The sequence below is a fragment of the Hoplias malabaricus genome, chromosome 9 (genome assembly GCF_029633855.1).
Source record: "Hoplias malabaricus isolate fHopMal1 chromosome 9, fHopMal1.hap1, whole genome shotgun sequence".
NCBI classification, from domain to species: Eukaryota; Metazoa; Chordata; class Actinopteri; order Characiformes; family Erythrinidae; genus Hoplias; species Hoplias malabaricus.
In genome coordinates, this window is record NC_089808.1 from 2413364 (window position 1) to 2425907 (window position 12544).

The 12544-nt window shown below is 40.6% G+C and overlaps 2 protein-coding genes across 7 annotated transcripts; both read right to left on the bottom strand.

Moving 5' to 3' along the window:
• Positions 1–1510: 1510 nt before the first annotated feature.
• On the bottom strand, positions 1511–7493 carry rbm4.1 (RNA binding motif protein 4.1). 4 transcript variants are annotated; one of them, XM_066681732.1, is made up of 4 exons: positions 7249–7493; positions 4936–5378; positions 4805–4829; positions 4183–4359 (listed from the first exon to the last, which is right to left on the bottom strand). In XM_066681732.1, exons 2-4 carry the CDS (start codon positions 5345–5347, stop codon positions 4329–4331), a joined length of 468 nt encoding a protein of 155 aa, XP_066537829.1. In that variant the 5' UTR covers positions 5348–5378; positions 7249–7493; the 3' UTR covers positions 4183–4328. The 4 variants fall into 4 exon arrangements, with proteins under 4 accessions (XP_066537827.1, XP_066537829.1, XP_066537830.1 ...); XM_066681733.1 differs by having other exon boundaries at positions 4232–4359; positions 4792–4829; XM_066681730.1 differs by lacking the exon at positions 4805–4829 and having other exon boundaries at positions 1511–4359; positions 7249–7490.
• Positions 7494–7950: 457 nt separating this feature from the next.
• Positions 7951–12215, bottom strand: LOC136707520 (RNA-binding protein 4.1-like). Of its 3 annotated transcripts, none has more exons than XM_066681646.1 (4): positions 12100–12215; positions 10638–11073; positions 9548–10298; positions 7951–9304 (listed from the first exon to the last, which is right to left on the bottom strand). In XM_066681646.1, the coding sequence occupies exons 2-3, from the start codon at positions 11047–11049 to the stop codon at positions 9565–9567; spliced, it is 1146 nt and encodes a 381-aa protein (XP_066537743.1). In that variant the 5' UTR covers positions 11050–11073; positions 12100–12215; the 3' UTR covers positions 7951–9304; positions 9548–9564. The 3 variants fall into 3 exon arrangements, with proteins under 3 accessions (XP_066537743.1, XP_066537744.1, XP_066537742.1); XM_066681647.1 differs by having other exon boundaries at positions 12028–12119; XM_066681645.1 differs by having other exon boundaries at positions 12017–12119.
• Between the last annotated feature and the right edge of the window lie 329 nt (positions 12216–12544).

Consider the following 12544-nt stretch of genomic DNA (forward strand, 5'->3'; position numbering starts at 1 on the left):
GTTTAAATGAACCAGTTGCTTGATTTAAAATGTATGTAAATATGATGTCAGTTTCCCTTGTGTGAATAATACGCAGCTGAACATAAGAGCCAAACCAAATGATAAACCACTGACTGTTTAATAGTTGTAAAACACTAAGAGTAAATAGTTCTCTGTAGCACCTGGGTCAGCAGCAAAAAAATCCTGGTGTCAGATTTTGAGATACACATGTCTAGGATAACTTTTCTTTATCTTCAATTAAGAAATGCCCTAGCCCCTCATGAAGCAGGAACAGTAATGCGTGATTTTACTACTTTCAGAGTGGAATAATGTAATGCACTGTTGTCAGGATGTTCCTGACAAACTTCAGCTAGTTCTGAATGCTGCAGCCAGGGGTGGCTTAAATGTTGTATTATCACTCTTTTATTGACATACAAAACCCGTCATGGTCCTGCCCCTGAATACTTGCAAAAACATTTATAAATCACCACATTCACTCAAGTCACAGTACTCTGGCTTTCTACTATTAAGATTTCAGTGGGGAATAAGCTTCTTAATATAAAGTCCTCCAAATCTGGAATAATCTTCCAGTTAATGTTCAGGACAGTCTGTCTAAGTCTCTGGAGGCTGGAAACGTACCTGCTTAGCATAGCTTTCAGTAATTAAACTTTCCCCTTAGATAAAGGCTGTAGACCCAGGGGTTGGTTGACCACTGCAGGAATTCTGGTAAACTGATGCTTTTGCCCCACTGCTCACACAAGATTTCAGAGATGGATCCTCTTTGTAAATCTTGGTTCCTACAAATAACTATACATATACATTTGACTTGACATGTAATACAGTTGGAGAAATCAAGTGATCCTGGTTCAGCAAACTAGTAACTTGGTCACTGATTTAAAAAAATTCATTCATTGTCTGTAAATCTTATCCAGTTCAGGGTCGCAGTGGGTCCAGAGCCTACCTGGAATCATTGGGTGCAAGGCGGGAATACACCCTTGAGGTGGTGCCAGTCTTTCACAGGACAACACGCACACATGGACACCTACAGAGTCTCCAATCCACCTACCAACGTGTGTTTTTGGACTGTGGGAGGAAACCGGAGCACCCGGAGAAAACCCACGCAGACACAGGGAGAACACACCACACTCCTCACAGACAGTCACCCGGACGAAACCCACGCAAACACAGGGAGAACACGCCACACTCCTCACAGACAGTCACCCGGAGGAAACCCACGCAGACACAGGGAGAACACACCACACTCCTCACAGACAGTCACCCGGAGGAAACCCACGCAGACACAGGGAGAACACACCACACTCCTCACAGACAGTCACCCGGAGGAAACCCACGCAGACACAGGGAGAACACACCACACTCCTCACACCCGGAGCGGGAATCGAACCCACAACCTCCAGGTCCCTGGAGCTGTGACGGCGCCACTGTGCCACCCATTTAAAAGCACCACAGTCTAAATTTATTTGAAATGGATACTGACTAGTCACACAATTATGCAACATGTAGTTGCGCATTTTAATGAAATGTTAAGACAATCATAAACAGAAGAACACATTTAAACACTTTAATTGAGAACAATAAGGAAATACAATTTAACAATTAATAACACTGCGAAAATTATTTTCAACTGAAATTGAAGTCAGGCCGACAATCATCTTGCATGTGGTAATTAAAATACAAAGCAGTTTACTTGGGTGTAACATCAAAACATTTTGTAGGAATGTAATAATGAGGCTATGTAAGCTATTTTGCACAGAAATCATTGTCAGTTGCTTAGAGGCCTGTATGTCATTATGCCACAGATATCTCTCACAGAACATTTAGTCAATACCTGTACGGGTGAAATTTGTTTATTGTAGAGAAAGCACATCTGGGAAAATAAAGCATACAATAAAACATGAACCCAACGACTTGATTCTAGATTTGACTATGTGTTAATGGCATTTGCACCCTGAATGTCTGCAGTGTATATTCACTCCCTGCAAGCTCTTTGACTGTTACGGTGTGTACTAAAATTCCACATGCAGTAAATCATCATAAAACATGATCATATCCAATGTCATGGGCAACTACTTCACTTCAGTTTTCGCTTCATAGCTAATGTCCATTGGTGTGATTTATCTGCCCTTCCATGCATTTCTGGAATTTGTATTTGGTTATATTTTGATTTATAATTAATTTAGGAACCACTAAAATGCATGTGTCTTAAGTACTAAGTGATGTGACACAATGGAGCAGAACATTTGTGGTAATAGCATAAAAAAATCAATAAAAAGTGGGGCTGCCATTATATAAAAATACCTTAAAATTATGTTTTGTAAATCAAAATAAAAAATGTTAGTATAGCTAGAATACTACTTATTTGACAAGTTAATAATGAAATTCTGGTAAACTTTCTCAGTGAACACGTTAAATAATATAATTCACACTAACCTGAGGACACAGTGCTGGAGGATAACAGTTTATAGTTGCAGTCGTACACTTGCTGAAAATTAACCGTAGGTAATTTTTGCATTGTATCTTATTTTAGAAGAAAGTGTTTAATAAAAAAAAAAGTTAAATAGTGTAAAATTACAAGAAAAAACTGAAAAACAAATACATATGGGAAAGCCTTTAATTTTATTAATTTAAATAGTCTCCAAGTCTCCATAAAAGGATGCAAATACCAACATGGCGTCATTTTAAATGCCAATTATGAAGCGGAAAATGTTAGTAAAACACTTTCTTATAACAGAAATCGCTTTTACTAAACACTGAATGACTGATAAAAACATGACAAACATAACTATGACAAAAGTAAGAAAAAAACAAAACAAAACCACAGATCATTTTCAATGTCACAGAGAAGCCAGAACGTGTGCACTAAGCAAATAACTAAGCCTCTGTAGGTGTTTAATGGACGAAAAGGACAACCTTAACAGTAAGCTGTTGAAAATTCCCACCCACTCTCAGAACCTTCCATTACACTACAATGAGAAAACCGCATCCTCATCACCTTACAGCCTTTTAATACTTGAACACACTTGAGTACCAACTGCCTGGTTTTGTACAGATGCCTGTTATTGGCTAGAACCAAAACTGACAGTAAAGTGGGAAGAACATATCCTTCCCACTCAGAGACCTGAGGAGTCATTCAGACTTAAACCTAATTTTTGGTCCCAATGATATTCCAAGCACGCACACACACGCACACACACACACACACACACACACACACACACACACACACACTGATTTTAGCCATGGATATCTATGCTCGAGTATACATCTCAGAACCACAGTTTTTAAAAAAACCTTTTGTGTATGTTGGCTTCTACTCAGAATCCCTCCACAATCTATAAAATAGTATTTGTTTTGTGTGAATGAGCCCAACTACTAACACGAATCTACCCCAGATTTGCATGGATTCAGTTGCATACAAAAAAGCTATGCACGCCTGAGAGTCCAGAAACATCACTAATTTTAGAGAATTATTCATTGTACTACACAGTTTACTATACATTTCTAATCATGAACAAGTGTAAGGTTAGAACGCGTAGCGCGCCCGCTCGCCGTAAGGATCCCGCGACATGTCGTACGCAGAACTCCGGTTGAGCGAAGGGGAGATGTGCGACCGATCATACGAATATCCTTCTGCCTCTACGGGAATTCGTCGTATCGGGCTCCGATCGCGGGTATAGTATGAAGAGACGGAAGCTGGTGGAGGGGGAACCGGGCGGCGCTCGTATGGGTCAAGGTTAGAGGAGGACAGGCGGTCTCTCGCGATGGTAGAGGACGTAGGGGGAGGAGGGGCAGAAAGAGGGACAGCACGTCTGTCTTCGAAATAACCAGCGGCTCCATACGGACGCGCACGGTACTTTTCGTAGTAGTCCACCACCCCGTACGGATCTCTCTCATCATAGGGCGCTCGCCGCATGGGGTACCCGGGCACCGCGTTGCCGTAGCCCGCGCCGCTGCTGCCGTACGCCGCCTCGCTGCCGTACACTGTACCGATTCCATAGCCCGGCGGGACACTGTAACTCATTGCGCCGTCATAGCCCGTGCCCCTTCCAAACCCGGGGCCACTGGGGTAACTGCCTCCCCGAGAGAAGCCCGGCACGGGTGCATAGTTGGCACTGTAGCCCTGCTCGCCATTGAAGCCACCACGAGGAAAACCGCGACCACCGCGACCACCTCCCCCAGTGAACCTGGGGGAACCGTATCCTTCAGAGCTCGGGCCCTCTCGGTACGAGCCATTCTGGTCAAGTGGGCACTCTTTGGACCAGTGGCCTTCCTGCCCACACCGATAACAACCCGTCCTCGCTCCCATTCCCGGCGCAGTACGCAGGCGGCTAGTCGAAAGCTTCACGCTCATCAGTTTCCCTTGGGAAAAAGAAAGACGCAAGAAAATTTGCCACAATACTTTTTGAGAAAAGTACTAAACACACTATCGAAAGGTAGAGAATTATATGCTCCAGTCAAGCAGGAATTAATCATTTAGATTAACGGACGTCACAGATTGACATATGAAAATATTTTCCAAAGATTTGAAACTAAAATTAGACAAAACAATTAGAAATGTCAAAATTCTCAAGGAAATGCTTAAGAAAAAAAAGCATTTTTTGTAAATTTAACAGCTGTTATGCCAAGAAGTTTGAGGACGTTATGTTTGAACTTGTTATTACTTCTTGCTTTCAAATTCTGTCCAGGTCATGCTCCAATGAGCTGACTACACCTGATCAAAATGTGATTAACTACCAAGAATAAATTATATACACGTGCACCATAATAAAAATAAGCACCAATTTTGCTTACCTGTTTTACTTACCTATGTGCCTTACAGATTAAATTTGCTAAAAAAAAGTGGCAAAGTTAAAATTTCTTTCAATTTTGTGATAATATATATTTGCATTCTTTGCAAAGGCCAATCGGAAGATCTAGTTCTGCATGCTGGTTCACCTTGAAAGGCTGTGTTGTCCAGCCCACTGATGGCTTCCATAGCATCCTCCACTCGTTCCATGTGTACAAAGGCATAGTCTTTCACAATATCGCACTCAACTACAGGGCCATACTCCTCAAACTTGGCCCGCAACTCCTGGTTGGTACAATTACTACTGATGTTCCCCACATGAAGCTTAGTGGAGGCCTTCGGTTTTCCACGGCTCATTTCGACATTCATGGCGAGGCCGTTGAGCATGTAGTGGTGAAGATTGCGAATGGCTTCCTCAGCTTCCGATTTGTCGTCCATGTGAACAAAACCAAAGTTCTTCACAATATCACATTCTGATATTTTACCGTACTGAGAAAACAGGGATCGAAGCTCCTCTGTTGTCGTGTCTGGGGAAAGGTTTCCTACGAAGATTTTAACCATTTTGGCCCTGGGATCTCACTTTCTTTATAACCTATGAAACGACAAAACAGAACTGTATTGTTTTTTATTATCAAAACAGAAATGGTCAAAACATGAGTTAACCTAGAGTTTTAATGTAATTTAAAAGGTTTTTTTTTTATTGTAATTATAGATTGAATAATTCATTTCCAATATTGGCTTTTTGAGTTAACACAGGGCATTATTTTGGCACATTATCACCCTAGTAGCAATATGAGTAAACAGACATTGACAAGGGAGATTACACTGAAGAACTGAATTTTATAAAATTATTCAGTAAAACAACACTTTCATAACTTTTGTACTAGATTGTGATTAATACAACTTTCTATAATACATGCACGGTATTATATATATATATATATATATATAAAGAAATATAGTAGGTGAGTGATTTTGAATAAATCATTATTTGTTAACAAGTTAAACTAGGTATTGGATGATAACCTCAAATAATACAGACTGCAACAAGGAGAGATTTGGAAAAAAGTTAATCCAACACATTCACACACACAATATCACACTCACTGGAATAATGTTATTTCCCAGTAAACAAGGAACGTCCCTGGACGTTCAAAATAGATAAAATATGTCTGAAAGTAGTCTGTCCATCAAGGACATATTTTAAACGTCAATGGACGTCCAAAATCCATCTTAGTTAGTTATCAAGTGGTGACCAATCGATAACGTCAGTGGACGTCCAAAATGCGTTTTATACAAGTAATTTATTTCGGGACCAATTAATAACGTCAATGGACGTCCAAAATACGTCTAATAGTCGTCTTTTCAACGTCTGTGTTTGGACGTCTTTTCAACTTTTATTTTCAACCTTAAGAGAACGTTGATTAGTCGGCAGTCATTACGTTATTTCAACGTTGAATCAACGGCTAAATGTTTACTGGGTTGGTTTTATGCTAATGCTGCGCATTATCTGTGGTTTGTTTGTCTTTTAGCAAACAAACATTTACTGCTCAGATAAATTTCTCTTAAAACTCAATTTCTGGGGCCTAAAACTTCTGCACATTACTTTATTACTTTAATTTTATTAATTTATACTATATAATACTTATATAATTAACACACACCGTCCAATGGAAAACACGCATTTCCTAAAACAGTAACTTTACAAAAGGACAAAAACTTTTAATGGAAGTCAATGTAAGAGGAGTTGACTTTTTTGAAGTAATTTTGGAGCATTTTTATTGGTCATTCATCATCTTCACACAACGTAAAGGACTGCTGCTGTGTTCACATGCTTTAGTGAACTAAAAATCAACAAATGGAGAAACATGGCTTAATTGGACAGCGACAAATACACACAAAACACATAAGGAATAATGTAAAAGGGTTGTAGTTAAATATATATATTTACTGTATAACGTTAATTTTCTGCTTGGGGTTAAGCTAAACGTACGTTAAATTGTTAGAAGTTAAATACTATAAACGCAGTACACAAACCCAAATATTAACAATCGATATGTGGCTTCACCTCGATGTTACGATTAACCGTAGTATCAGAAGGGTCTTTACGGACACTCGGGGCTCGGCCTATCGTTACTCGTGTCGGAGACAATAGAAGAGCACGTTGCAAATGAGAGAACCGCGCTCTGGTTTAGGACACACAAAAAACACTAAATTTATGTTTAAAACACGCACTGAATATGTCACACAGCATTAACTTCTACTACAAATGCATACCGGCGGGTTTATCTGACCACACTGGCATCAGCTAAATTACAGCAAAGCTTAGGTTATAAAAATAATAATAAATAAATAAATCACTTCTATGGTATGAGCACGGACCCAAATCCATGGATCTCCCACCGTCCCCCTCGGCCTTGAAAACGCCTCATTAACATCGATTCAAGGTATTTTAAGTTTACCTTTATTTTGTCGCTGTGAATCTTCCGCCGGTCTGCCCTGAAATGGCGAAGAGACAGCCCAGAAAAGACACGCCCACCAAGGCCCACCCCTTCGCTTTTTAAGAGCCGAGACAACGGTGTACGGAAGCCCCAAAGGGTCGTGATATTGAATACCGATTTACTCCATTTTACCAGGACGGCGAAATCTTTTTTCCCGCGTTTCAACGTGTTAGGAAAATAATTATATTAATTTAGCTGTTTATCTTAAAATCGCGACAGAATGTTTGTCTCATATCTCAAAAACATACGTTTTGTTGTGTTTAAGAAATTAACACAACTGCTACTAACAAGTTACGTTTACACTTTCAGCGTTTGGCAGAGGCTGAGTTCAATAATCTGATTCACTACAGCTTACTTCTAGATGTAATTTTACGCCCAGTTTGTGGGCATAAGCTTAAGGGAGTCTGTCTTTGTTAATTATCTTCTGCAGCAGAACCTTCCACTAATATATTTTGATAACCATCTCACAGCTGTTACTAATACTTTCACACCACAGCCAGTGCTAAGGCATTTATACTCTTCTAGCCAGCACTTGGTATTGGACACTGTGACCTCTGTGCAACTGCTCCAGAACGTCCCATCGTACTGCAAACACGTTTCCACTGAAATTACTCATCCCCACTAACCCTATAGAGATCACAGTCATTACTGAGAAAAATAATGCAATAGAGATATTTTCACCCAAAAAATATTTTTGGTTTATTACAAAAGATAATCATAAAACACACAGCCTCTAAAGGGAAATGAAATTTATAAACAGTTTTGCCAACCTTACCAAGGCACCCATAAAGAAGTTACACCACACCAGCCATCCCCAAAGGTGAACTAAACCCTGAGTGATAGTTGGTCATCACACTTCTATTGCTTATGTACAGCTATATATCAACGTTCATTCCCCAAACATTCACATGACCACAGGAAAACTGATGGTGAATACTGGTTTATGGAACAAGAAAGCACTGACTTGCAATGACATTTTCTTACCAAGTTTTGTAGTCACATGAAAATGCACAAAGTTGTCGTCGTCTATTTTCCTAATTTGTGTCTAGGCAATGAAGAATGAGGCTTAAATTTGTATACAACGCCACCACAATCTCACAGGTGTAAAAACCCCACTTATAACATCCTGAAAACATTAGCCATGTTTGTTTTAGATGCATGTTTAGTCGCATTATCATCATAAACTAAAAAAAAAACATCTGTTTGAAGGGCAAAACGTTTTGATAAGGGGATATTACAATATACAAGTAACTAATTTGTTTGGCTTGGATGAGTGTGACTGAATAGTGTAAATTTGGGTGGGGGCTGGAAAAAAGTTACAGGAATGTTCAATTTAGGTTTCATTCTCTCAATATAGCTTTTAAAAGACATAGGTTTACTCTAAAACATTTTCAGGCTCATTCCATTTCAAAAAACAAAAAAAAACAACAAGCAGACTGCCCTCAAATACATGTAATGCTTACTAAAAAATAAACCAACATATCAAATTATAAAATTACCAGTACATTAGAACCCCCAATCAGACAGAAAACAAAAACTAGCGACTGAGTTATAGATCACGCAGGGGCGAAAGAAAACTATCGGTAAACTGCAAACCTCACTAGAGTGGCTATGCTTCTCAGTATTTAAAGAAAAGCTGATAGTTAAGCAGGACATTATGTATTCTGCATGCCAAAAAGCAAACATACACAAGACTTAACAGGAACCTGCTTAACATTGCAGACTTACACAAGTTTTGTAAGTATTACACAATGTATTGATGCACCAAAAAATGCTAATCAATAAAAAAAATTAAATGATTAAAATTGTGTAATGCAGAATAGACAAAATGTTAACATCTCTGAATTTGATCACGATAAACATATATAAACCTAGCGCTAATAAATGGTAATGAAACCATGTGCCTTTTCAGTCCTGCAACGTTCAAATCCAGTCCTGCATGTTGAAACTGTTTGTTGTTTTAAATCAAAGCAAGTTGGAGGGAATGCACTCAAAGGAAAATCCTGTCTCGTGTCACCTGGAAAAACAAAAGAAAAGATATCAGATTTGGAAAAGACATCTTTCGCAATGCCCCATTTAGAACCTAAATGCACAACCCGAGAAAAGCGTGTTCCCCTTACATCACTTTGAGAGCTTTGAGTGCGACTTATTATAATTCTTTGCTCAAAAAGAAAGGAAAAACCCACACACACACCCACACACAGATCCTGGCGATCAGAATTAAAAACACGTTGAGATTTATGTCCCCCAAATCGCTCACCTTGGCATGTGTGTGGCTTAGTAAGCATATCGCGCCCGCTCGCCGGAGGGGTCCCTGGCCCGCGACACGGCATATGTGGTGCTCCTCGAGACCGGGGAAAGACGCGAGCGCTCGAACGAGTAGCCATCAGAGCCAGTGCCGACTCTTCTGATCGGGCTACGGTCCCGCGAGTAGTATGAGGAGGCAGCGGATGGCAGGGGTGGTGGCAGATGGCGACGGTCATAGGGGTCAGTGCTAGAGGCAGCCAACCGCATCCTTGACAGAGAGGAAGGAGGAGCAGGGGGTGGAGGTGGAATGGAGAGACGTCTATCATCGTAATAGCTGGCGCTAAGAGGCCGAGTACGATACTTTTCGTAGTAATCGACAGCACTGTATTGGCTGTGCTCATATGCAGCTCTCTCCTGATAGGTGCCCACTGCTTTGCTGAGGTATCTCTCTCGAGCATCAGCACCATAATCACGTGAAATCCCGTAGGTGGGCTGGTGGCTCACTGGTGGGCCGGGGGGCATTCCTCCCATATAGCTCCTAATGGGCAACAATCCTGGACCTCCCCTGCTATAAACAGGGCCACCTCCAGGGAAGCCCCTGCCACCATGGAATCCGGGACCTCCCCCATAGCTACCATTCTGACTGCGCCTGCAGTCTTTGGACCAGTGACCCGGTTCCCCGCAGACGTAACAGCCGGTTGTTTCTCCCATGCCAGGCACCGTGCGGAGTCGACTGGTGGACAGTTGCACGATTATCACCTTGCCTTATGAAAGGAAAAGAAGACACGCAAGACAGTGTAAAACCGTTCTCTCACGCCATCTCATTCAAGAGAATGAACAAAGTAAGACAGCCAGAATGCAGTGCGGATGTGGAATCGTCTGTCAGAGTTAAACTGAAGATATTTCATTCACGTACCGATAATATTATATATAATGTTGCAAAAAATGTAACAAAATACAAAAGGCCCGATAACTGTTTAGATTCTACTGCTTCTCCTTCGATAAAAGGGAAGATCTAATTACTACTTATGCTTAAATGATTAAACAGAAAAACCTTTAACTCTGGATAACCATTTCTTTCTTCGTTGTCTGTAAGAGTTCACCTTGAAAGGTAGATTTGTCCAGTGAATCGATGGCCTTCATCGCATCTTCTCTATGCTTCATGTGTACAAAGGCATAATCTTTCACAATGTCGCACTCAACCACAGGACCAAACTCTTCAAACTTCGCCCGCAGCTCCTGATTAGTGCAGCCCTTGCTGATGTTGCTTACATGCAGTTTGGTTGCTCCTTTTTGCTTGCCCCGACTCATCTCCACATTAATGGCCTGCCCGTGCAGCTCATGATGGTGGAGATTGCGAACAGCCTCAGCCGCTTCCTTCTCACTATCCATGTGCACGAAACCGAAATTTCGCAGGATGTCGCATTCCTTGACCTTGCCATACGGCATGAAAAGAGTTTCCAGGTCTTCCTTTGTTGCACTTGAGGTAAGGTTGCCAATAAAGATCTTAACCATCTTTACCGCCGATATATTTTGCTCCTGGGTAGAGAGTATAGTTGCGAAATTCACATTATAGAAAATAGGTTCAGCGTTACGAATTCAGCAATCAAACAAATATGGTAATAGTCAAGGAGATTAAACATTCAATTAAAAACCTCAGAATGAATTAAGAATCAGAAAGTATATTAAGTTTTTGTTATTTTATATTTGAAAAAATATGAACTATCATTAATTATATAAGAGGAATATAATATATATATAGAGAGAGAAATGTCCTTTCTCTTGCAACTCCCCCCACCCCCCAAAAAAATAATAATAATAGTAATAATAACTCAAGGAAGAAATAATTAACGCATTTACATTTAAAAACTAGCATAAATTGAAAATACTGACAAGTAAAATGTATCATTTTTACTTGACCATTATATAACTATCTGTGGTTAGTTTCAGTTTAAACGTTTCCAAGCACACATTTGTTTAAAAAGACATGTAAAATTATTTAGAGCACAAATGTCGACGTTTAAGGGACATTTTTGTTTTTTTAGCAAATGCTAATAAATGTTACCGCTATGAAACTGAAACGTTAAAAGCTCACTCCAAACGTGTAACTCAGACACACACATTATTTTAAAATCTGCTCTTAGGCGCGTTTCAGAGCTAAAGCCCTCGCCGTGTGTTGCTAAGTTAGCGTTAGCTCTGAGGAACCGGACGAGCTGCATTTTAGCCGATCAGGCCTCAAACCGAATCTCGTGGCTACGGCGCTGCCAATCCAACACAGTCAGCGAGGTCCGTTTGGTAAAAATGAGTAAATTATCGAAAGTTGAGCGACAGAACGTTTCGCGTGTTCACCGCCGTTGTGAAGTGTGGTGAGCCGTGTAATGGCCTGCTGCTTCACCCGGGGCCTGACGCAAATTCAAACCGAAGCCCAGCGCTAGCGCTAAACACTCATCAACACACAAAGGAAACAATGCAGAGAACGTACACCACACTCACCTCCACCCTCGGTAGTGAAAAAAATAACAAAATAAATTGTAATAAGAGTGAAGATACTGTTTAAAACCCAACCTGATCTCAACGTCGACTCCAGCTCAAAGCGGCCGCAAGAGGAAATGAATGGAGGCACGAAATGGCGTCGCCAGGAAAACACAGAGCGCTTCCGGTACGAAACCACTGCGCATACCATGAGCCGCGTTCGCTGATATTTATGTACTTTACACAAATCACAACCTACAGTTCGGTCTGTGAAACACTCGTACACTTTACACACAGCTCAGTCCACAGTTGATTTTATTAAACACACACACTTCGCGGTACAGAAAACACTTGTCTACACTTCCGTCAGAAATACACACAGATCCCTGGTCAAACTACACGTAGAGGTATCTTTTTTTGTGAATTTAACAAGATAACACGACGCATTAATTACGGCCTGTACAAACGTGGGGCACATTTAATGTTTACTCCTCAAAATGTCGAACAAATTTGGGCTAAACGTAGCACACCATAATTG

What these genes read in the sequence shown, in the direction of transcription:
- rbm4.1 (XM_066681730.1), bottom strand. Translation starts at nt 5,347, where the DNA reads ATGGTTAAAATCTTCGTAGGAAACCTTTCCCCAGACACGACAACAGAG. An exon ending in GGACAACACAGCCTTTCAAG is followed by an intron (nt 4,360 to 4,935) that starts GTGAACCAGCAT and finishes CTTTTTCCCAAG; the next exon opens with GGAAACTGATGAGCGTGAAG.
- LOC136707520 (XM_066681646.1), bottom strand. Translation starts at nt 11,049, where the DNA reads ATGGTTAAGATCTTTATTGGCAACCTTACCTCAAGTGCAACAAAGGAA. An exon ending in GGACAAATCTACCTTTCAAG is followed by an intron (nt 10,299 to 10,637) that starts GTGAACTCTTAC and finishes TCCTTTCATAAG; the next exon opens with GCAAGGTGATAATCGTGCAA.